The 23850-nt window shown below is 38.0% G+C and overlaps 1 protein-coding gene across 14 annotated transcripts in view; it reads left to right on the top strand.

Moving 5' to 3' along the window:
• Caap1 (caspase activity and apoptosis inhibitor 1) overlaps window positions 1–23850 on the top strand; it is a 101057-nt gene that overhangs the window by 4851 nt on the left and 72356 nt on the right. For 10 of the 14 annotated variants that reach the window (XR_005504515.2, XR_010066455.1, XR_010066456.1 and 7 more), the window contains exons 2-4: window positions 2892–3092; window positions 3853–3937; window positions 5514–5589. Coding sequence is in view for 3 of the 14 variants with exons in the window: in NM_001415955.1 (NP_001402884.1) it covers window positions 2892–3092; window positions 3853–3937; window positions 5514–5589 (362 nt within the window). In the remaining 11 variants the exon portion in view is untranslated. The remainder of the gene's footprint in view (window positions 1–2891; window positions 3093–3852; window positions 3938–5513; window positions 5590–23850) is intronic. The other 4 variants (XR_005504518.2, XR_010066459.1, XR_010066458.1 and 1 more) reach the window with 1 other exon arrangement.

Here is a 23850-nt window from a genome sequence, read left to right as displayed (position 1 = left end):
TTGCTTGGCATTGTTGTTCATAAGGGAGTCTCGAGCCCCTTCGAGCTCTTCCAGTTCTTTCTCTGATTCCTTCAATGGGGTCCTAGTCTCAGTTCAGTGGTTTGCTGCTGGCATTTGCCTCTGTATTTGCTGTATTCTGGCTGTGTCTCTCAGGAGAGATCTACATCCGGTTTCTGTCAGCCTGCCCTTCTTTGCTTCATCCATCTTGTCTAATTGGATGGCTGTATATGTATGGGCCACATGTGGGGCAGGCTCTGAATGGGTGTTCCTTCTGTGTCTGTTTTAATCTTTTCCTCTCTATTCCCTGTCAAGGGTATTCTTGTTCCCCTTTTAAAGAAGGAGTGAAGCATTCACATTTTGATCATCCGTCTTGAGTTTCATTTGTTCTAGGCATTTGGGTAATTCAAGCATTTGGGCTAATAGCCACTTATCAATGAGTGCATACCATGTGTGTTTTTCTGTGATTGGGTTACCTCACTCAGGATGATATTTTCCAGTTCCAACCATTTGCCTACAAATTTCATAAAGTCATTGTTTTTGATAGCTGAGTAATATTCCATTGTGTAGATGTACCACATTTTCTGTATCCATTCCTCTGTTGAAGGGCATCTGGGTTCTTTCCAGCTTCTGGCTATTATAAATAAGGCTGCGATGAACATAGTGGAGTACGTGTCTCTTTTATATGTTGGGGCATCTTTTGGGTATATGCCCAAGAGAGGTATAGCTGGATCCTCAGGCAGTTCAATGTCCAATTTTCTAAGGAACCTCCAGACTGATTTCCAGAATGGTTGTACCAGTCTGCAATCCCACCAACAATGGAGGAGTGTTCCTCTTTCTCCACATCCTCACCAGCATTTGCTGTCACTTGAGTTTTTGATCTTAGCCATTCTCACTGGTGTGAGGTGAAATCTCAGGGTTGTTTTGATTTGCATTTCCCTTATGACTAAAGATGTTGAACATTTCTTTAGGTGTTTCTCAGCTATTCAGCATTCCTCAGCTGTGAATTCTTTGTTTAGCTCTGAACCCCATTTTTTCATAGGGTTGTTTGTCTCCCTTCGGTCTAACTTCTTGAGTTCTTTGTATATTTTGGATATAAGGCCTCTATCTGTTGTAGGATTGGTAAAGATCTTTTCCCAATCTGTTGGTTGCTGTTTTGTCCTAACCACGGTGTCCTTTGCCTTACAGAAGCTTTGCAGTTTTATGAGATCCCATTTGTCGATTCTTGATCTTAGAGCATAAGCCATTGGTGTTTTGTTCAGGAAATTTTTTCCATTGCCCATGTGTTCCAGATGCTTCCCTAGTTTTTCTTCTATTCGTTTGAGTGTATCTGGTTTGATGTGAAGGTCCTTGATCCACTTGGACTTAAGCTTTGTACAGGGTGATAAGCATGGATCGATCTGCATTCTTCTACATGTTGACCTCCAGTTGAACCAGCACCATTTGCTGAAAATGCTATCTTTTTTCCATTGGATGGTTTTGGCTCCTTTGTCAAAAATCAAGTGCCCATAGGTATGTGGGTTCATTTCTGGGTCTTCAATTCTGTTCCACTGGTCTATCTGTCTGTCTCTGTACCAATACCATGCAGTTTTTATCACTATTGCTCTGTAATACTGCTTGAGTTCAGGGATAGTGATTTCCCCGGAAGTCCTTTTATTGTTGAGGATAGTTTTAGCTATCCTGGGTTTTTTGTTATTCCAGATGAATTTGCAAATTGTTCTGTCTAACTCTTTGAAGAATTGGATTGGTATTTTGATGAGGATTGCATTGAATCTGTAGATCGCTTTTGGTAAAATGGCCATTTTTACTATATTAATCCTGCCAATCCATGAGCATGGGAGATGTTTCCATCTTCTGAGGTCTTCTTCAGTTTCTTTCTTCAGAGTCTTGAAGTTCTTATTGTACAGATCTTTTACTTGGTAAAAGAAGTTTTAAGAGCCTGCGAGATGGCTCAGTGGGACTACACAAGCCTTACACTCAAGTTCCATCCTCGAAGCTGTTGGGAAAGGAGAAAACCTACTCTCAAAAGTTGTCCTTCAACCTCTACATGTATAAACTCACACACGTTATACTCACCTAATAGCAATAAACAAAATCTTAAATTGAAAAAAGAAAATTAAAATTCTTAATCTTTACTGCTTTCCCACCCCATTTGGACTTTCAAATTTGTATCTGATAAGCACGTGCACTTGTTAATAGTGTGATATGGTGTAGTGTAGGGGAAGGGAAGCAGAGAGACTATCTTACACAGAATGTATACAACATGAGGCCTAGTCTATAAAATTATTCTTGCTGACATAAACAAAACCAAAATCTTATTCTGGGTGTAGAGATCCTAGCTCCATGGCTGTTCTAATCTAGGAAGAATTATGGCCAGTGTTTTGGCAGTAGATTTGGAAGACTGACTAGTTATGGGAAATAGAAGTAAAATTGTCAGAAATGCCTTAAATTGTTGAAACTACTTGAACCTTTTGATATATGATTAAATCATGTAACAGTTTGAAACTGATAGCTTGTGGTTTGTAACATTTGCTGCTGTTTTGTTTCCTTATATGAATTTAAGTAGAATGACAAAGCATTTCTAGCTTTTGGATGAATGACCCTTGAAGCAGTTTCCTAATTCTTCAAGTCTAAAATTTTAGGAAGTGGTACATTTTGATTTGTATCTTCTGAGATAGGATTTTCTTTTATTACAATTCCTAACTGACATATGGAGAATAACATTAAAGAGTGAGGAACAACTAAATTTTCTTCTGACCTCAGACAGTTGTGCAAGTAAAAGAATTTAAAAGTGTTTAATGAAGAATGAAGAAGTGACAATAGAGTATGTCATGCATGCATTCTAAGTATTTTAAATAATGTTATTTAATAATTCCTTATTTCTTTACTTGTAGGAAACCAAGTATCTTTTACCAAGTCTGGAAAAAGAGTTAATCTTGGCAGAGCACAGTGATCTTGAAGAAGGTGGCCTGGATCTGACTGTCTCGTTAAAACCTGTTAGTTTCTATATATCAGACAAAAAGGAAATGCTGCAGCAGTGCTTCTGTATAATAGGAGAGCAGAAGTTACAGAAGATGCTCCCCGATGTGCTGAAGGTACTTTCCTGCAGTAGTAGGCCGCACACACGGACAAACAGTCTTCCTTTGTAGCAGTCATTTCACTGAATGTAGTGTGTGATTGGGTGTTCTAATCTGAAACAAGTTACTTGAAAGAATTCAAGGAAGAAAATTTAGAGAACCTTAAATAGCCTTATATATTTAAACATTTTTTTTTTAGAGAAAAATGTTTAGGCAAGACGTTTATTGACCCCATGGAAATAATTCAGTTATTTCCCAGCGGTGGTACTAATTGGAGTTACAAAGAATAATATGCTGCTGTGTAACAATCCACAGGAGTTTGTAGTAGCTTATGTTTCATCATGTTTATAGGGCTTTTTTACGTATATATTTCTATAAACTTCAGGGAACTATGTGATACTCTGATTTTACTCTGGTTATACAAAGCCCAGGCAAAGCCTAAGGACAAATATCTCATATGGTCACGCCCTGCAGAGTTACAGGAATTAAACGGGTAAATAGACTACATTTAAAGGTATCTGGAACACTGACTTTTATTTAGTTCAGTTTCTGCTTCTAATAAACATGATTTTATGCATTCCTTCAAATCTCTGAAATATTCATGTCATCTGACAACTTTTCAGATTTTATCCCATAAATTCATGTGAATATTCTTGAAGCTTTTATTTGTTTGATTATAAGATTTTGCTAATTCAAATTTTTTTATAATTGCAGTTTTCCAGTTTACATTGGAGCTATAGTACATAAATGCAATTTTTTTAAATGTCATTTTCTTTAGAACTGTTCAGTAGAAGAAATTAAAAAACTATGCCAGGAACAATTAGAGCTCCTGTCTGAAAAAAAAATCTTGAAGATTCTTGAGGGTAAGAATGAATATTTCTATCTTCTGCAAACTTAATAAGTGGTTCTCTGCATAAATACTGAGGTTTTCTTTCTCTTGCTTGAATGTGATTTTAATTTCTTTATTGAGGAATCACTGAAGAATATCTTTGCTTCTGTCTGTACTGGAAAATATAATTTACATATCAGAATAGAATTTCTAAGAAAACCCCAGATTTGGTATATACCTTTACCTTAACCAAGAAATAATGTAGATGAATCTGTTTATATAATATAATAAAATAAAAATTAAAGAAATTATAGAAGTACTGTAAAAAAACACTGAGAAGTTACATATTCTTTAAAATAAGATATTTTCTGCTTTTTTTCTTTATAACCTGTAATAAGCTATTGAGTATTTCTCCTGTTCCACCAACACCTAGATGCAATGTTAGAATTGTTTGTAGTTGGGTTGGGGATTTAGCTCAGTGGTAGAGCACTTGCCTAGCAAGCGCAAGGCCCTGGGTTCGGTCCCCAGCTCAGAAAAAAAAAAAAGAATTGTTTGTAGTTTTCAAGCATTTATTTCTTCCAAAATAAGATTATTATTTGATACTGCTAACTTTTAGAGTATTTAATTTTCAAGTATTTTTTTGGTTTGATTTGGCATATTGAGAGGATTTTCTCATTTGCATCAGTGAAGAAACAAAAAGCAAATATATTGAATTTCCAGACTGAATTTTTTTCTTCCTTTTTTTTTTTTTTTTTTTTTTTTGGTCTGGAGCTGAGGACCGAACCCAGGGCCTTGCGCTTGCTAGTCAAGCGCTCTACCACTGAGCTAAATCCCCAACCCCCCTTTTGTTTTTTTTTTAATTACTGCAAAGTAGTGGGGTTGGAGAGATTGATCAGTAGTTAAGATTGAAGTTTGGATCCCAGCATCAACATAACTCCAGCTTCACGAGATCTGCTATCATCTTCTAGACTCTGAGGGCATCCTCTCCACTGTACACAAACACATACAAATAAAAGCAATAAGTGATTTAATGGAATTTGTTATTCTGGAAAAATATTCATATACACATATACGTATATAGTCTGTTAATTACGTTCATACACATTCTTATATGTATGTAATAGGTAAAGGGAAGATAATGAAAAAACATTTAAGGGCCAGAGAGATGGCTCAGTAGTTAAGAACACTGACTGCCCTTCCAGAGGTCCTGAGTTCAAATTTCAGCAACCACATGGTGACTCACAACTATTTGTAATGGGATCTGTTGCCCTCTTCTGGTGTGTCTGAAGACAGCTACAGTGTACTTATATATAATAAATACATCTTTAAAAAACAACATTTAGAATCTAACACTTGAGGCTGGAGAGATGACTTAGGGATTAAGATAATTACTGCTCTTGTAGAGTATCTGAGACTGGTTTCTAGCACCCACATTGGATGTGTACCTATTTATACACAGATTCACACATACATACACATAAACAAAATCAATCTTAAAAAAATACAAGTAGTAGAAAATACCTTGTAAGTTTTTTTTAACTTTGCCATTTTTTTGTATACTGATAAGTAATTTTATAAACGTGTTTTCAGTAGTTCATTTTTTTTATAAGGTGACAATGGTTTGGACTCTGATATGGAAGAGGAGGCAGATCGTGGCTCTAAGGTGGCACCTGATTTAATCAGTCAGTAAGTTAAAGCACAAACACTTTCATTTTCATTACAATTTTTCTTTTTTGCTATTCCTTTGACGATCCCTGTTTTGAAAAGAAAATTGTGTGTGTGTTTGTGCGTATGTGTGTGTATACATTTGTGTGTGTATGCATGTGTGTGTAAATATATTGTCACATGTGGGTAAGAGGAGGCTAGAGGAGGACATCAGATTTCCTGGAGCTGTAGTTACAAGTGGTTGTGAGCTGCCTGAAGTGGATGCTGGGAGCCAAACTCAGATCCTTTGGAAGAACAAGAAATGTTCCTAACTGCTAAGCTGTCTCTCCAGCCTCTCTTTGAAGATTGTGATTGTTTTTCTACGTGTGTGTGTGTGTGTGTGTGTGTGTGTGTGTGTGTGTGTGTTTCTGTGTGCTATATAAAAGTTCATTTGTCCTTTTTATTTTACATGTCTGTTTATATGTGTATTGCTATAAATATGTATAATTGGAATATTTTGATGATAAAAAGTACTTGAAAGTTTGGGAACCATTGCCAATGGGCAATGACATAAATAATATATAAATAAGGTGAAGTCTAAGAAAGTAAAGCCTAAGAAAACCTAAGAAAAACATTTTTAGAGTGTAGAGAGAGCATCAAATCTATGTGGCTTGGCTGCCTTGAGAGAGACAGTCTTAGTCATGTTGTACATCTTGCTTTAAGTCATTCAACAACATAGAACATGTTCCCATTTTAAATAAGTAGTTGTAGTAGCTTTTCTTTTAAAATACTTAGTGTTAATCTTTAATGTACTATAGAAATGCACATTACTCAGCTTATTTAGCTTACGTATTTATCAAGCCTGTTACTTTAGGTTTCTTTCCCCATACCCCCTTTTCTTTCCTCCTCTTCTACCTTCCTCTTCTGTTCCCCGTTTTTTAAAATTTTAGTGCCAGGAATTGACACTAGACCCTCACACATCCTAAGAATCTGTGTACCACCAAGGGATATTCCTAGCCCTCAGTTTCTTTGGTTGTTTTGTTTCTTGATGTTACTTTTAGAACCTTGAATTTAGCCTTTGCTTGATTGCTTTTGCTTTCCCCTCCATTTCAAAGGTACTATTAAGGTGTAATTCTTTGCTGTCTCATACCTGAACACTGGTGTTCCATTTTTTTTAGTGTGGAAGCCATTTAATGGTTGCCTAGTTATAAAAGAAACTTAATTCTCTTTAAAATTACAAGGGGTTAGAGAGATGGCTCAGTGCTTAGAAGCACGGGCTGCTCTCCTAGAAGACCTAGGTTTGAATCCTGGCTCCATGGGGTCCAACATCCTCTTCTAACCTCTATGAATACTTGTTGGGTCCTACCTTGGGGTGTTTCCCTTCCCGCTCGCTGAACCTTTTAGCCTGCTATAGCAAGAAGTTGTTTACACCCTTGGCAGCTGCTCTTAGCCCCTGATTTGGGGCCGGGATTTTCCATGGCACCCTTCCTCCCCACCAAGCCTTCTAGTTTGTTGTTGTTAAGTTGTTTATGCCCCTGATTGGGCCTGAAACTTTCCACCACACAGACTTTTCCTGTTTTCCTGGTTGGGGATTTTCACCTGCCTTGTTGTTTTCCACGGCTTTTGCTCTGGTATATAAGGAGATCTCAGTAAAGCCTTGGTGACACTCTCTGAAAACGGGTGATCCGTGTATGTGTTTTCTTTCAATCCTGCAGATCTACGCCCGATTTCACACACTGGCGGTGCAGGTGCTGACAAATACTAGTCATGCATGTGGTGCACAGATATGTATGCATGCAGATCACTTATACACACAAAAGAAACCAAACACAAAACTGGAAGAAGGGCTAGCTGTGAGTTTTAGCCTTGCTTACTATGAAATATACCTGCAGTGTAACCCCTAGAACCAAAACAAAATTTAGTACTTTTGAATTATTATAATGGAAAAGTTTTACATAGCTACAAAGCCAGAGTCATAAAGGATACATTGTATCCTTGTGTGATCTACAGATAACATAGACTTTTTGTTATGTGCTGTCAGATAAACCAAGCAATTGTAAACACAGGCAGAACACCTCTAACTTAGAAATCTCAAATCCAGGATCTAGAACTTTTATGTTGGCACTCAAAAAAGTTATAATTTCTGGCTTGAGAATTTTAGTTTAGAGGTTTTCAGCAGGTGAATTGTATATAACTGTTATTTTATACAGAAACCTCCGAAGCCTGGAATTTTGCTGTTCTGAGCAGTGTTGATAGGGGACACTATACCTGTATTTGCACACATTGTCAGTATAGCCAGCAGTGGAGCTGATAAGGGCCAGATTATTGAGTTCTTTAATATTACTGGTGAATTACAGTTTTTATTTTTATTATTTCTTTAATGACTTCTTTTTTCAGATTTATTTATATTTGTGTGTGTGTTTGTGCTTATGTGAATGTATCTGTCTGCTGTGTGTATACCATATGTAGATGGGTGTCTATAGAGGCGGGAAGAGGGTGTCAGATGGTCTGGAAGCGGAGTAGTAGACTGTCTGATATGGGTGCTGGGATCTAAGCTTGGGTCCTCTAGTAAAGTTTTATATTTTACACTGATTCATCTATCACTCTAGCCCCTTTATTATTCTTGATTTATTTTCAGATGGGTTCTCATTATGTGACCAGTCTGGTTCTGAACTCTAGGACTCAAGAGTTCTGACTTCTGCCTCAGCCTCTTAAATAGCCAAGTCCCCAGTTCTATGCTACCACATCCAGCTAGGTACATTTAATTAAGTCAGTTTATCAGTGCTATGTCAAAGCCTTTGTGCATGCTAGGCAAATGCTCTGAAGCCCAGTAGTCCCCGCTTTAGTCAAACTTCCAAGCTACAGTGAACCAGAATTAACACTAATAACTAACATTGGAACAATCCAGTATTCTTCATGTGTCATCATTCATCCATTAGCTTTGAATAACAACTTTACAGCATACATAGTATCATTTTATGTGTGGGAATGAGGCCAGTTAAATTTGTGTGCCTTGGATTATAGAAATACCTATGAAAGTTAGTCGCAGTGTCTCTTAAATAGCTATAGACTTTTTGATTTAAGTGTTCTTGCCTTGGTGGCTTTGAGATACTTAATCTTCCATAATAGTCATTGTGTTCATTTGTAAAGTGAAGATAACCTTCCATAAAACTAATATTAAATGAGCTAATGTGGCTAGTTTTTAATTAAGAATGATGTAGGGCCAGTGAGATCATTCACTTGAAGACACTTGCCATCAAGTCTTATGACCTGAGTTCAATCTCCAGGTCTTATATATTGGAAAGAGAGAACTAACTCTCCAAAACCGTCTTTTGACCTCTCCACAGGTACTCACCGCAACTCTACATGCATACCTGCAAAAATAAATGCATGATCTCTCCTCTCTCTCTCTCTCTCTCTCTCTCTCTCTCTCTCTCTCTCTCTCCCTCCCTTCTTCCCTCTCTCCTCTCTCTCTCTTTCTCTCTCTCTCCCGATATGTGAGTATCAGTTGTGAATGAGGAAACATCTTAGAGTGTAAAGCAAAGGAACCAGGAAAGGAATGGAAATGTAGAGAACACTACTGTTAGCTCCTGATGCCGACTTTCCTTTCCTCCTGCTTCAGGAGCAGAATAACGTAAATAAGCAAACCTGCAGAGATAAGAAAGGAAACAGGTTTTCAGACAGAATGCATATTGGGCGTTTCATTTTCCTTCCTGCTGAACAAAGTCAGAGGCACAGAATAAAGATATATTTTCCTTTTTTCAAAGCTTGTAAAATCAGTTCAATAGGCTTTTACTGATACTATCCTTGTGGATATTACTTGGTGCTTAGAAGGTCAATTTATCTTAGAGGCAGTGAGCTGGTTGGTAGATTCATGTCACTATTTTTTTCTGGACTTCAATAAAAGAGTCAGTTTGGCGTATTTGGTACTTAAACTTCGCCTGTCCTATAATCTGCTGATAGTCTCTTTGATGAGTGCTTGTCATCTAACCAGGCTGCATGCTTGGCAATATTTAGTCATGAGCAGACAAAAAAGGCTGAAAGGAACTTAGTAGCTTCTATTGAGTACCGAATTAATAGACCACAGGAAAGAAACTTCTACAAGATAGTGAGACTGCTGCAGGAAGTAGAGCACAGATGTGATTTTGGAGCTAATGCTGTTCTGCATCTCCTATTCACTAGGCTGATGATAAAAAGATTGGTTATGCCTGGGAACTGAATCATTGCCCTGAACAGCCAACATGGGCAGATAAACATAGATCATTATGAAAAACCTCAAAAAAATGTAGCTCACAATTTTAGAAGACCTATCATGGATCTATTGGGCAAACAAAAAGCTATACATTTTGAATTTAAAAATTGCCTTAAGACCCTATAGAAAAGAATAATAAGAAAAAAATCTTATAGGGTAAATTATGTCCTGGGGATTTTATTTCTTGAGGTCTTACCCAACAATGGCTTAGAGTATATCCTTTAGCTGGGTGCTCATCAGATCTGACTGTGTCTTGATAATAAGTGAGTTGAATACACTGGAAGACAGGAGAGACTAAGCTTTGTATTCATACACATTCTAAGTAATGAAGGGACTAGAATTGACTAGGGAAACTTCTGCCTGGTGCTGGTTTCTTTCAGGGGATGCGATTAGGTAAAGGGTTTGAGTCAAGCAGCTCGTGGTTACCAGACCGAAGAGAAGGGAAGAAGAGGCAGCTCTTCTCTTGATTCTGAGTCTTCCTGTTGTACCTCCTCTTCACCTAATCTAGCAAGAAGCAAGCTGAGAGAGTGACTTCCGTTGTTAATACCACAAACCCCAGTTTAAAAGGAACATTTTGGACATGAGAGAAAAAAACACTTAAAATTAGCCTAAGAACTTCCTTCATATTTAAGAGAAATTAAAAATAACAAACTAAAAGAACTTTGAGAAAATGAAACAGCAAAGATAAAAGCTCAAAATTTAAAGAGATAGAAGACACAGAGAGCTTTAGCAATTTAGGAACTTGGTCTTTGTTCAGGCCACACATAGAGATCTTTTTGAGTTGAAGGAAGTGAAGGGCAGTTTTCTTGCAAAATACAAGTAAATCCCACAGAAGTGGGAACATAGAAAGTCGAATAAAGTTCTGTTGAAGACACACCACAGTAAGATGGGTGCGTTCATACTTGAACTGCCTCTTGTATAGTGAGCATGTTTAATGTATTCACACCCAACGAAATGTTCTATTAATGCCAACGGCTACTATTCATAGGCAGGTATATCTGTGCTATTATAAGTAATATAATACTCAGAAAAATATGAAAAGATTTCTCACTTACTTATGAATTCTGTATACTCTTAATATACAAAATCTTCTAAGTAGTGCCAGAAAAGTATATGGGATTTAGGCCATTTCACTTGTGCATATATGTTTGTGACTGTAAACAAATAGAAATATTAGCATGTAGATTCAGCTGTGTATCAAGTGAGTAACTGCACTGCTGACCATGTAGGATTTCTTTCAGGAGTTTTATAAGAAACCTTAATTAGAATATCTATTAGGATAATTTATATCACTAAATTGAAAGATAAAAATTATATTTCTATATAAGTATGTATAGGAAAGGCCTTTGGTACTGTTCAGTGATCACTTATATGTAAGGTGTAGAACACTCTGTTTTGATCCATTATGAAATGACTTTCAGGTGAGCAATAAGCCTGTCCATCACCTTGAATGCTTGGTTTTTGTGTTTTGGAACAGCATCTAAAATCCAGTTCAGTAAACTTCCTATTATATTGTTTTAACTACAGTCCTTATATTATGCATTTGATTTCTGGACTTAGTCATTCTCTATAACCTCAGCCTTGCTCACTTTGACCCTTATCCCCTTTCCTCTTTACTCTGGTAAATACTGTTTTATTCTGTTTCAGTGTAGTTGATTTTTTTAAAGATTTGTTTTTATTTAATGAGTGTTTTACCTACATGTATGCCTGTTCCATGTGCATGCAGTGCCTGAAGAGGCCAGAAGACGGTGTCAGAAATTCTAGAACTGGATTCTAGACAAAATTCTAGACAGTTGTGAGCCATCATGTAGGTGCTCTTCAAGAGTAGTACATGTGTAACTGCTGAGCCGTCCCTTCAGCTCTGTGTTGGCGGCTTCTAAGATCTCCAGTGTAATTGAAATCATGGTGCTTCTTGGCTTTCTTGTTTGTTTTGGTTTCCTTCCTTCCTTCCTTCCTTCCTTCCTTCCTTCCTTCCTTTCCTTCTTTCCTTCTTTCCTTCCTCATTCCTTTCTTTCAATATGGTCTCACTCTGACTGTCCTGGAACTCACCATGTAGACCAGGCTGACCTTGAACTCACAGAGTTCTCTAGAACTCACAGGGTGCAAGGATTGAAAGATCAGGTTCATCCATGTGGTTACAAATGCTAGGATCTCATTTTTTTGAAAACTGAATATATACATGCATACATTTATGTGTGCATCTGCATATGGTGTGGGTGGGAATGTATGTATGTGTGTATGTGTAGTAAGTATAAATATACTATTATATACTACAGTTTTTGTCCATTATTTACTGTAAGACTCATACATAGTTACTATACCTTGGCTGTAGTGAATAATATGGCAATGTAAACAAGATGTGAATGCATCTATGAGGTGCTGATTTCATTTGTTTTTTGGTATATATAGAGTTTTTTCTTTTTTAAAAAAAAAAAACAAAACTTTTTTTGGGAATGTCCATACTATTTTCTGCAGTAGTTGCATAATTTATATTCCTCCCAGCTGCTCTCAAGGCCTTCTCATTTCTTCATATTCCCACTAAGCCTTATCTTTGTTATTTTTAAATATATAATTTAATGTTATTATGTAGTGTGTGTGTGTGTGTGTGTGTGTGTGTTTTCTCTCCTTCACATTGTAGGTTGTTGTAGGGATTGTGTGTACTCGGTTAAGCCTGGAAGTGTGGGATTCTTAAATAAGTCCAAAACTCCAGAGAGGAACATTTGTATGAAAATATTAAAAATGGTTGTTTTGATTCAGTAGGTAAAAGCACTAGCTACACAAGCCAACCAATGAGGGGCTGATTCCCAGAACCCAAACAAAAATCTGGCTGCAGTACAGACAGTGAGGTAGGAAGTGGAGACCAGAGAATCACTTGTAAACTCATGACCAGCGAGCCAGAGGACACAGCACAGCAGCAGAAACATCAAAGTCTAGGCTTTAGTAGAGTGGTAACCAAGAACTGACTCCTGAAAGTTGTCCTTTAATCTCCACATGTGTACTATGTCATATGCGGGGTGTGTGTGTGTGTGTGTGTGTGTGTGTGTGTGTGCACATAAACTTTAAAAAGTAGTTGAATGTCCAGATATGTCAGAAAGCCAGTAACCTGGAAGACGTACACATAATCTCTAACTTAGTGTCAGCCCAACTTTATTGTGGGACAATTGTTTACCCATATTACTACTTTGTATTATGGGTACTTCACTGCAGTATTCAGTAACTTACTTGAGATATTCAATATTAATGTGAAAAGAGGAGGGAGAGATAAGTGGATGCTGATAAATAGATACTAAGTTACATATAAATAGGAGGAAGAAGTTCTGATGTGTTATTACACACTAGGGACTGTCTTAGTAACTGCTTTGCTGCTGTGATGAAAGACTATGACCAAGGCAACTCTTACTTATGAAAGAAAGTGTTTAACTGGGGACTTGATTATAGTTTAGACGGTTAGTCCATGACCATCATGGCAGGAAGCAGACAGGCACATTGCTAGAGCAGTATCTGAGAGCTTTATATCTTGATCTGCAAGCAGTAGGCAGTGAGAGAGACACTTGGCCAAGCATGGGCCTTTGAAACCTCCATGCCCTCTCCCCGTGACACGTCTACTTCTTCCCAAATGGTTCCACTAATTGGTGACTAAGCATTCAAGTGTGTGTACCTATGGGGGCCTTTTCATTCACACTACCACAGTGATATAGACAAGTCGATATTGTACAGTTCAAAAAATAAAAAGGTCATGTTTCCCTCCTTAGGGTTTCTCTGTGTAGCCTTTGCTCTTTGTAGGCTGGGCTGACCTCAAACTCAAGAGTTCTGCCTGTTTCTGCTTCCCAAGTGCTGGGATTAAAGTCATGAGCCAGCACCACCTGGCTGAATTATGAATATTTTTACCACAAAAAAATGACAAGGGCTAGAGAGGTGACTTAGCAGTTAAGAGCACTTGTTTTTCCAGAGGGCCTGAGTTTAGTTCCCAGCACCCATATAAGGCAGCTCATAACTGCCTCTAATTCCAGCCCTCGGGGGATCTGATGCCTCTAGTCTCCACAGACATGCTTTGCCACATATATGCATGCACAGGCATAATTAAAAGTAAAATAAATACTGATAAATGTTTGCAGAGATAGTTTAACCTGATTTAAATATTACCTGTTGGTTGTATATATGGAAATTTTATATAGTACACTATTAATGATGTTTTTGGTTATCAACTAAATACAGGCTTTGTAGATTATTTTGCTCAACTATTAACTAATGTGAATACTCTGAGCTTAGTTAAGGTAGACTAGTATAAGCTGTGATGTTCAGTTGGTTAGGTGTACTGAGTACAGTTTGAATTAATTTTTTATTTTGCCTTGTGTTTTTTGAGACAGTGTCTCATGTAGCCTTGTGTGGCATCCCATTCTATGTGGTGAGGTTGATTGTGTATTCCTGATCCTCCTGCTTCTACCTTGTAGGTTCTTGTTTTATAGTTATGCACCATCATGCCATCCCAGTATTTTCAGTTTAAATTGGAATTAAAACCATCAATACTTGACAAACAAGGGTTAACATCCTTATACCAGGCAAAGATAGACTGCACAACAAACAAGGGCTAACATCCTTATACCAGGCAAAGATAGACTGCACAACAAACAAGGGCTAACATCCTTATACCAGGCAAAGATAGACTGCACAACAAACAAGGGCTAACATCCTTATACCAGGCAAAGATAGACTGCACAACAAACAAGGGTTAACATCCTTATACCAGGCAAAGATAGACTGCACAACAAACAAGGGTTAACATCCTTATACCAGGCAAAGATAGACTGCACAACAAATGGGGAGGTTATTGATGTGCTTTGAAGCTGGAAGAAACAAGCATAAGCTGAGAAACATAAATGACCTTGTAGGGGGGACGAGTAAACAGACTTGAGCAAAGGTGTGCAGCAGTGTTTTCAATGCAGTTCCAGTCCCCTGAGGTTCTGTTTGCATTGCCGGCCTGCAGCGCTGTTTGGGAGTAGATGTATCTTGTTTTAATTTCCTAAATTCTTTGCTACAGGAGCAACAGGAAACTAATGCAGTATACTTGCTAAAACCTGGGCAATAAGCCAAAAGTTATATATAACATTTTTTTGAAATGGTTTCTTAGTTAGGGTTTTTATTGCTGTGTAGAGACACTGTGACCACGGCAACTCTTACAAAGGAAAACATTTAATTGGGACTGGCTTATAGTTCAGAGGTTTAGTCCATTGTAATCATGGCAGGAAGCATGGAAGCATGCAGACAGACACAGTGCACAGAAGGAGCTGAACGATCTACATCTTGATCTGTAGACAGCAGGGAAAGAGAATGCCATACTGCACCTAGTTTGAGCACCTGAGATCTCAAAACCCACCTCATGTAACCGCTTCTTCCAACAAAGCCACACCTACTATATCAAGGCTACACCTCCAATAGTGCTACTCCCTCTGAGCCTATAGGGCCATTTTCACTCCAACTATCACCATTCTACACCCTGGTCCCATAGGCTCATAGCTATATCATAATGCAAAATATATTTAGTCCAACTTCAAAAGTTCCCATAGTCTATAATAGTTTCAAACTTGTTTTAAAGTACAAAGTCTCTTTGAAGACTCTTGCCAATCTTTTAACTTTAATCTCTATAAAGCCAAAATGAGAAAGCAATTCACATACCTCCAACATGTAATGGCACAGGATATACATAAACATTTAAAAGTGGAGGAAAGGGAGCATGGTAGGGACAAATTGCGTCTCCATGTCTCTCTTGAGATCTCTTAACTCCTCAGCTTGTTGACTGCCATACATTTATTTCCCTTGGGCTGGTTCCAATCCCTTTTAGCAGTTTTCTTTGGCAGGTAACTCATGGCTTTTGCATCTCCAACATTTGGGGTCTCCAAGGAAGTCCAGGTTTCATTGTCACAGCTTCACGCATGCAGGAACAGTCCTGATACACACCTGGCCTCAGCAGCTTTCCTCAGTCCTGAGGGAGATTCCGTAGCCCCTTTCATCTATCCTTGACTCTGAAGTCAGAGCCATGTGGCTGACCGGGGACCCCCTCATTCAATTACATATTGACCAGCTTTCTGCTTTTGATGGTTTACTTCAAGGCCTAAGCTTGGCTGTCTTAGAATTTGCTCTGTAGATCAGACTGGCCACTGCTTTCCCAACCCAAAGTCCACATAACTCCAAAAGCAAACACCATGCCAACTTCTTTTTTTAAAGAATTAATTTTTTTAATATTTACTTTTATGTATATGAGTGCAGAAGTACGCCAGTGTGAAGTTCTTGCTAGATCTTCATGAGACCCATGGTTCATTCCCCAGAACTAGGAGAAAAGAGAAGAACTACAAACAACAAAAACCAAAAAAACATCACCACCACCACCACCAACAACAACAAAACCCCCCAAAAAACCAAACCCAAAACAAAGGAAACCCTAACTTGAAAAGCAGTTGTGTTGTCTTTTTTTTTTTTTTGAGCTGGGGACCGAACCCAGGGCCTTGTGCTTGCTAGGCAAGCGCTCTGTCACTGAAACAAATCCCCAGCCCTTGTGTTGTCTTTAAATGGGCAGCAGCACATCTTCCTTTTTTTTTTTTAAGATTTATTTATTTTATGTATATGAATACATTGTAACTCTAGAAGCGTTAGTTCCCCTGGATTTGGAGCTACAGGCCATTGTGAGTAGTCCCATATGGGTTCTGGGATTAGAACTTATCCTCTGGAAGAACAAAAAGTGCTCCTAACCTCCCATCCCTTTCTCCAGTCCTGCTTACTTTAAAGTGGGTTTATTTTACTTCCAAAGTAACAGCAAACTAGGTAATTAGGAGGTGGTTTGACACTTGGCTACTTTGATATTCATGAAAATTGGAAGTTGGTAACTTAGATTTTGTTGTTTTGGTCAACTTGGCAGAAGCTCAAGTTATCTGGGCAGAGAAACCTCAGTTGAGAAACTGCTACCATCAGATTGGCCTGTTGGCAAGTCTGAGGGCCATTTGTTCTTTGGTTATATGGGAGGCCTTTGCTCACTGATGGTGGTACTACTGCCTGGTTGTGGGTTATATAAGAAAGCAGACAAAGCAAGCCATGGGGAGCAAGCCACTACACAGCACTCCTCCATTGTGTGCTTCAAGGCCTGCCTTGACTTCCCTTCACGATGCACTGTATGCAACGAACCTAAAGCTGAAGTCAACCCTTCCTCTCCAAGTTGTTTTGGGTATAGTGTTTTTTCAGAGCAATCCAAACCTAATCGGACAGTTGAGTTTAATGGCAAATGTTCATAATTCTGGTTCTTAGGAATCTGAAACAGGAAGGTAATACATTCAGGGATACTCTGGGCAAAGTGTGTAAGACCCTACCTCAAAAAAAAAAAATAGTAACAATGTGTAGGAACTCTGAGTATCTAATATCCATAGTTTCTAAATCACTGAAAGGAAGCAAACAAGCTAACTTATATTGCAGATAGTCTAAAGTTTACCATTTCAACTTTTCTAATTAAGAATTGTATCAAAACTTATGAAATTTACAGATTAAGATAAATTGCAGAGCCCAGGAATTAGCATGGTATATCCATTTGGGGATTGACTAGAAGAAAAGCTTTATTACAGTTAAAATCACACTAAAGATGAGAATAGTTGTTTGGCCTATAATGTAATATGATTATGCTCTAAAGAATGTGTTTGTAATGAAATTTAAGTCTTGAATAGTACAGTAAAATAATCAGAATGGAGATTTTTATGTGTAAAGGATAAAAATACAAACACTTTAGGGAAATCAAAACCTAGTTTCAGAATTGTTATTGCAAAATACCTTTTTATGAATTTTAAATGAATGTGTTTTTATTGCAGAATATGTCAGTGGAAATGGATTTGTATTTCCCTATAGATAATGAGCTATGTGGAAATAGTATTGTAGTTTTAGAGAAAAGGAAAATTTGAAATTCTCAGAATAAGTTACACTGCTGGAGATATATATAAAATATTCATTCTAAAACCGTTTCATCCACTCCTCACATTCTTTTAGCAGAGGGTGATTAACTATCAAATTCAATTTTTAATTTTAACTTTAATACACAACATACACTTAAACTTTGGATATACATATACCGAATTGAACCTTTTTACAAATTAGAATTTATAAAAAGACTTGTTTTTTTCTCTTATTGGATAGTTTATTTATGTTACCCGCTTTCCTGGTTTTCCCTCTGTAAATCCCCTATCCCATCCCCCCTCCCTGCTTCTATGAGGGTGCTCACTCACCCCACTCCCACCCCACCACCCTGGCATTACCCTACACTGGGGCATCAAGCCTTCACAGAACCAAGGGCTTCTCCTCCCACTGATGCCAGACAAGGCCATTCTCTGCTACATATGCAGCTGGAGCCATGGGTCCCTCCTCCATGTGTACTCTTTGGTTGGTTGTTTAGTCCCTGGGAGCTCCGGGGGGCCTCTTAGGAGACAGCTATATCAGGCTCCTGTCAACAAGCACTTCTTGGCATCAGCAATAGTGTCTGGGTTTGGTGTTTGTATATGGGATGGATCCCCTGGTGGGGCAATCTCTGGATGGCCTTTCCTTCAGTCTCTGATCCACACTTTGTCTCCGTATTTTCTTTAGACAGGAGCAGTTCTGGGTTAAAAATTTGGAAATGAGTGAATGGCCCCATACCCCGTTTGGGGGCCTTGCCTAACCTCTGGATATGGTCTCTACACATTCTCTCTCCCCTTTGTTGGGCTTTTCAGCTAATCTCTTCCCCATTGGGTCCTGGGAGCCTTTTGCTTTCCTGGCATCTAGTAGCTATCCCCAGTTCCCCATCCCCCATGGCTACACACCTCTGTTTAATTCCTGACCTTCTGTATATCATCACTGTCTCCTGTCATACCTGATCTTACCCACTCTTTTCCCCTCTCCCTCTCCTTTCTTTCTCCCAAGTCCCTCCCTACCCTCTACTTCCTGTATTTTGTTCCCCTAAGAGACTTGATCTTTTTACAGGTTACTTTATTGGCCATTGAGAGGCCTCAGAGGATAAAGGCCTCTGCTTGTCAAACTTCATTACCTGAGTTTAGTCTCTGGGACCCACAAGGTAGAGAGAGTTGAGTGCTATACGGTTAACTCTGAACTCTACATGAGCATTGAGGCAGATGCACGACCCCTCCCACACAAGAAGAAGGACCTCAAAAGTCTTCTTTGGGTAAGATGGTTCAGTGGGTAAAGGCCTCTGAAGCCAAGTCTAGAGGCTTGAGTTTGGTCCCAGAGTCCACATGGTAGAAGTAAGACAGCTGACTCCTACAAATTGTCTCTGACTTACTTGCTATCTTTCATACATGTAGTCAAAAGAAGATACTGTAAAAAGTAAATTAAAAAAGAGCTTTATGTCTTTAATTCCAGGAGTGAGATACTATTTCAAAACAAAACAAACAAAAGTGTTATAACAACAATTAAAATACATGGTGCATTAGTGTCCTTTCTTGTTGATGTGACAGTGATAAAATAGCCAATTAAAGCAGCTTCAGAAGGGCGTGTTATTTGGCTCACACATAAGAAGTGCAGTCTGTGGGATAGGAGGGAAGGCAGGGCAACAATAGCAGGAGGCAGCTGGTCACATAGTCAGGATGCAGACAGATACTGCTGCTTTTCTCTGTCATTAAGTCAGGGAACCAGCATGTGGAATGGTGCGAACTCTTAGTGTGGGACTTCCTTCCCAACTTAAACTGCAAATACCCTCATCCACACACTCAGAAGTGAGTTCCATCTCGATTCTAATTTAGTCAAGTTGACAATATGGATTAACTATGACATAGAAATCCTCTCTCCCTCCCTCCCTTTCTTCTCCCCTCATTCTCTTCCTCCTCATTTTAGTTTTTTGTTGTTGTTTCAGTAGTTACTTAAAAATTTATTTCTGTTCTTGGTATCATTGAAATCTAATTATTATACTAGATTGCCATTTTTCTTTTGTCAGCATAATGTATGTCTATTCCTGTCACCTAGTTCTAATATTTGATGCATTTTCATAATCAGTTCACCTATTTTCTTACAGTTTTAATAAATTAGATATTTTGTTGAAAGTAATATTTTAATTCCCACAAAACTCTCTTTCTTTTATAAAACAAATATTGGGATAGTTTTCAATATCTAGGACAACCATTTCATTTTCTCTCTTTTTTAAAAAAAATATTACACACACACACACACACACCCAGTAGTTATTTTCAGACACACCAGAAGAGGGCATCAGATCTCATTACAGATGGTTGTGAGCCACCATGTGGTTGCTGGGAATTGAACTCTGGGCCTCTGGAAGAGCAGTCAACGCTTTTAACCACTGAGCCATCTCTCCAGCCCCCATTTCATATTCTCATTTTTCTACTTACAAGACCATTTAGAAATGCCTACTACTTTTCTCATTAATAATATATTGGGGAAAAGTAATTTATATTATGTATTGTCTTACCTGAATTTATCTACTTGTTCCTTCATGGTTTTGACTGACTTGTTCCTGTGTTCCTTGAATGTTCTCATAAGGTGGAACTTATTAGTACTGCATGTATTAGCTTCCTATTGCCAGTATTACAAGTTACAGATGGGATGGTTTAAAATAAAACGGATTCATTATCTCCTTCAGTGTGCTTTGTTTTGTGTTGTTTTGTGGAGGCAGGGTCTCACTGTGTATTCAAAGCTGACCTGCAAATCACAATCTTCTGCCACCTCCTGGCTGCTAGGTCTGCTGGCTTGACTGCAGGCGAGTACTATCACACCGGGGTTGTCCTTTTATCCTCCAGTTCTGGACTCAGATTTACTGGGCTAATGCTGTGTCAGCAGGTTAGCTATTTCCTTGACTTCATGGCTATTAGGTACTGCCTATCCCCTTTGGCTCATGAACCCTCCTTTATCTTCTAAGCATATGACGTTGCCTTCTTTTCTGTCTCTGACTCTTCTTGGTCTCCTCTTATGATAATTGCTGTAATTAGGTACATCAGAGCAATACATGAAACTATATTTCAGCATTTTTAAGAACATCTACAAAGTCCTCTTCTCCATGTAAACAACATTTATATATGTTTTAGAGATTAGAAAGTAGGTGTTTATTGGCCCCTATCAAAAACAAAAACAAGGAGTATATGCATATATGTGTCTATGCACATAATATACAGTGTCCAGGAGTATAATATGATAGTAAGAACCATTTTTTAAAGATATTTATTATATATGAGTACACTGTGGCTGTCTTCAGACACACCAGAAGAGGGCATCAGATCTCATTACAGATGGTTGTGAGTCACCATGTGGTTGCTGGAATTTGAACTCAGGACCTCTGGAAGAGCAGTCAGTGCTCTTAACCACTGAGCCAATCTCTCCAGCCCCAGAACCATTGTTTTTTTATCTTCTCTTGGAGTATAAAAATACTACAACAGGTGTGCAGTTAGAAATATGTTGTTTTGCCAACTTTTTACTCCAATCTTTGAAAGTATTTTGGCTTTTTGATTTTGGTCATACACTTCCTTTAGTGAAAATTTCCACTTTTAAAATAGTAAATCCATTTTGACTTGAGCATACACTACTTTTTATAATAAGAAAGAAACATTTTATTGCCTTGTAGTAAATTCTGGATAAAGCTAGGTATGGTAGTGCAAGTTGAGAGACTTAAGGCAAAAGGACTCAGTCGTAAGCTACTGTGGGCAGTATAGCAAAAATGTGCTTAAAAGAAAACAAAACAAACTTGTGAATGATAGCTGATTTTCTACTCTGACATACGTAGAGCTGTTTAATGTGGTACATTATTTTTGGTGTTATTACTTAAAAGACTATTTCTGTAAGCTGTAGAGTTTGTATAATGATACAAGTGGGAGCTCACAAGTTTAAGGGGGCCAGGCCTCATTTTAAAGAGACACTCACAGTTTACTACTAGCCTGACATTTGGCAGACTGTTCAATTTTTTGGACTCAATTTCCTCATCTGAAGAATAAAATTCTACCTCATAGAACATTATGATAATCAAATGGGGAAAGAATTGGACGTCCTTAAAATTGCCATATGGTAAACATTGAAAAATATTACTGTATTACTGTACAGTTCTTTATTATGAATCTATCACAGTAACTTTTAAAATTCCAGTTTACATTGATGAATATTGGAAACTTCCCCAATTCCTTTTGTTATGAAACCTAAAGAAAGCTGTTAAATATCTTTTTATTTTTTATGATTTTATAAAAAACAGTTCATTGCTTATGTGTCTTTTCTTCCACTTATAAAACAATGCAGCTGTGACTGGGTATGGTAGTACATGCCTTTAATGTCCAGTTTGGCAAGCATATTTTACATAATAGATGGCCATCAGCCTGTGAGAAGTAGAATATTATGTTCTAAATGTGAAGTGTCTCCCGTACATTTACATATGAATACATGGTTCTTAGCTGGTGGTGGGCTGAGGCACCTTTAGCTAGATTCTAACTAGAGAGAAGTGGTCACTTGGTGTTGGGTTCTAGGGTTATAGACTGGCCCTGCTTCCATTTTCACACACCTCCACCATCAGTTGTTACCTAATAAACACCTACTATTTGGTTCTGCTACTGTAGCCATGAGTCAATTCTGCTGCCTATCTTCCTTGCCATGATGGACAGGGTTTTTTGTTTGTTTGTTTGGTTGGTTGGTTGGTTTTGTTGTTGTTGTTGTTGTTTTGTTGTTTTTTTTTAAATCATCAGATATTTGATAACAGCAGGGAGAAAAGTAGTACCAAAGGCTCTATTTATTACATTTACAATAATACATCTTTTCCTCACAAAGGAGACCACAGCCTTCTCTGAGCTTAATTCTTCATATATGGAATAAAGAACTGACTATGCTTTTATGCAGCAAAGACTAATGAGCTGGTTATTTGTACACATTTGTGTTTACATGTACTTTAAAAATTGTTTTTAAGTCTAAAAATTAGTCTACCTACCATAGTTTACCCTGAAAAAAACAGAGTAATGTGTTAAAAAAAACCTTTAGGGAAAGTTTTATGGAACCATTGACAACATCATGATTTATAGTGTTACTTTCTATTTAGAGTATTGCCTGTTACAAAAACTTGACTTGCAAGCAGTGATTTAATGCAACATATTTTCAGAGAATCATAGGCCTGAGAAAGAACTGGCATGTGTTAACTCTTGACTCTGTGAAGTATATTATGTGGGAAAAGTGGATGGAAATGAGCTTCCCTTTGGTTAGGTAGGATTGAATGTTGGTAACTTTTGTGGAAGGGATGCAGTAGAGATAAAACTTGACTTGTTACTTGGAAAAGCTTTGTTAAAAAAATTTGGTTGTTTTGCTTCTTTGTACAGTGTTTGAAGGTTACATTTGATTGCCACTTTGCAAGACTGATGAGGATGCTCTGTCTGAACTCTGGTACCTCATAGAACAATGAGCACTAATTTACTAATCCCTGAATCATTTCTTTAGCTCCGTACATAGTGTTTTGAGGCTGGCTTTATTACCGAAGTGTATTTGGGACTCAAACATGTTTTGAATTGTAGCAGTTTCTTCTCATTGCTGAGTCATTAGTCCGTCATTCTGTGGGTGACTCAGCTTTTAATTCCCCAGGCAAGTACTTTAGAATAATGGCTTCGCAGTAGCATTCACACATTAGTCTCCAAACCACGAGAATATAATGCTTTATACAGCAAAGTAAATAGGCTTTAGATGTTAGATTAAGGACTTTGAGAGGGTTCTTATCCTAGATTATCCTTGTGGACCTGCTGTAATCATCTGAACCCTTCTTAAAAGTTGAAGAGAGAAAGAAGAGTAAGAAAAACATGATATCAAAGGTTGAGGCTTTTTAAACAAGGAAACAAATTTTGGCTCGACAACTTGAAGGAGCATGGATCTGTCCAACACCTAGAAAACAGAAAATGGATCCTTATCTAGCCCTCCAGATCCTTTCGATTGTAGTCCAGCAAGATTCATACCTCACATAAACACTTTATGGGTATTTGTTGTTGTTTTGAGACAAGGTTTCTCTGTATAATAGACCTGGCTGTCCTGGAACTTGCTCTGTAGAGCAGGCTGGCCTCAGACTCACA

This window comes from Rattus norvegicus, chromosome 5, assembly GCF_036323735.1.
Source record: "Rattus norvegicus strain BN/NHsdMcwi chromosome 5, GRCr8, whole genome shotgun sequence".
Lineage (NCBI taxonomy): Eukaryota > Metazoa > Chordata > Mammalia > Rodentia > Muridae > Rattus > Rattus norvegicus.
This window is presented reverse-complemented; position numbering and strand designations above follow the sequence as displayed.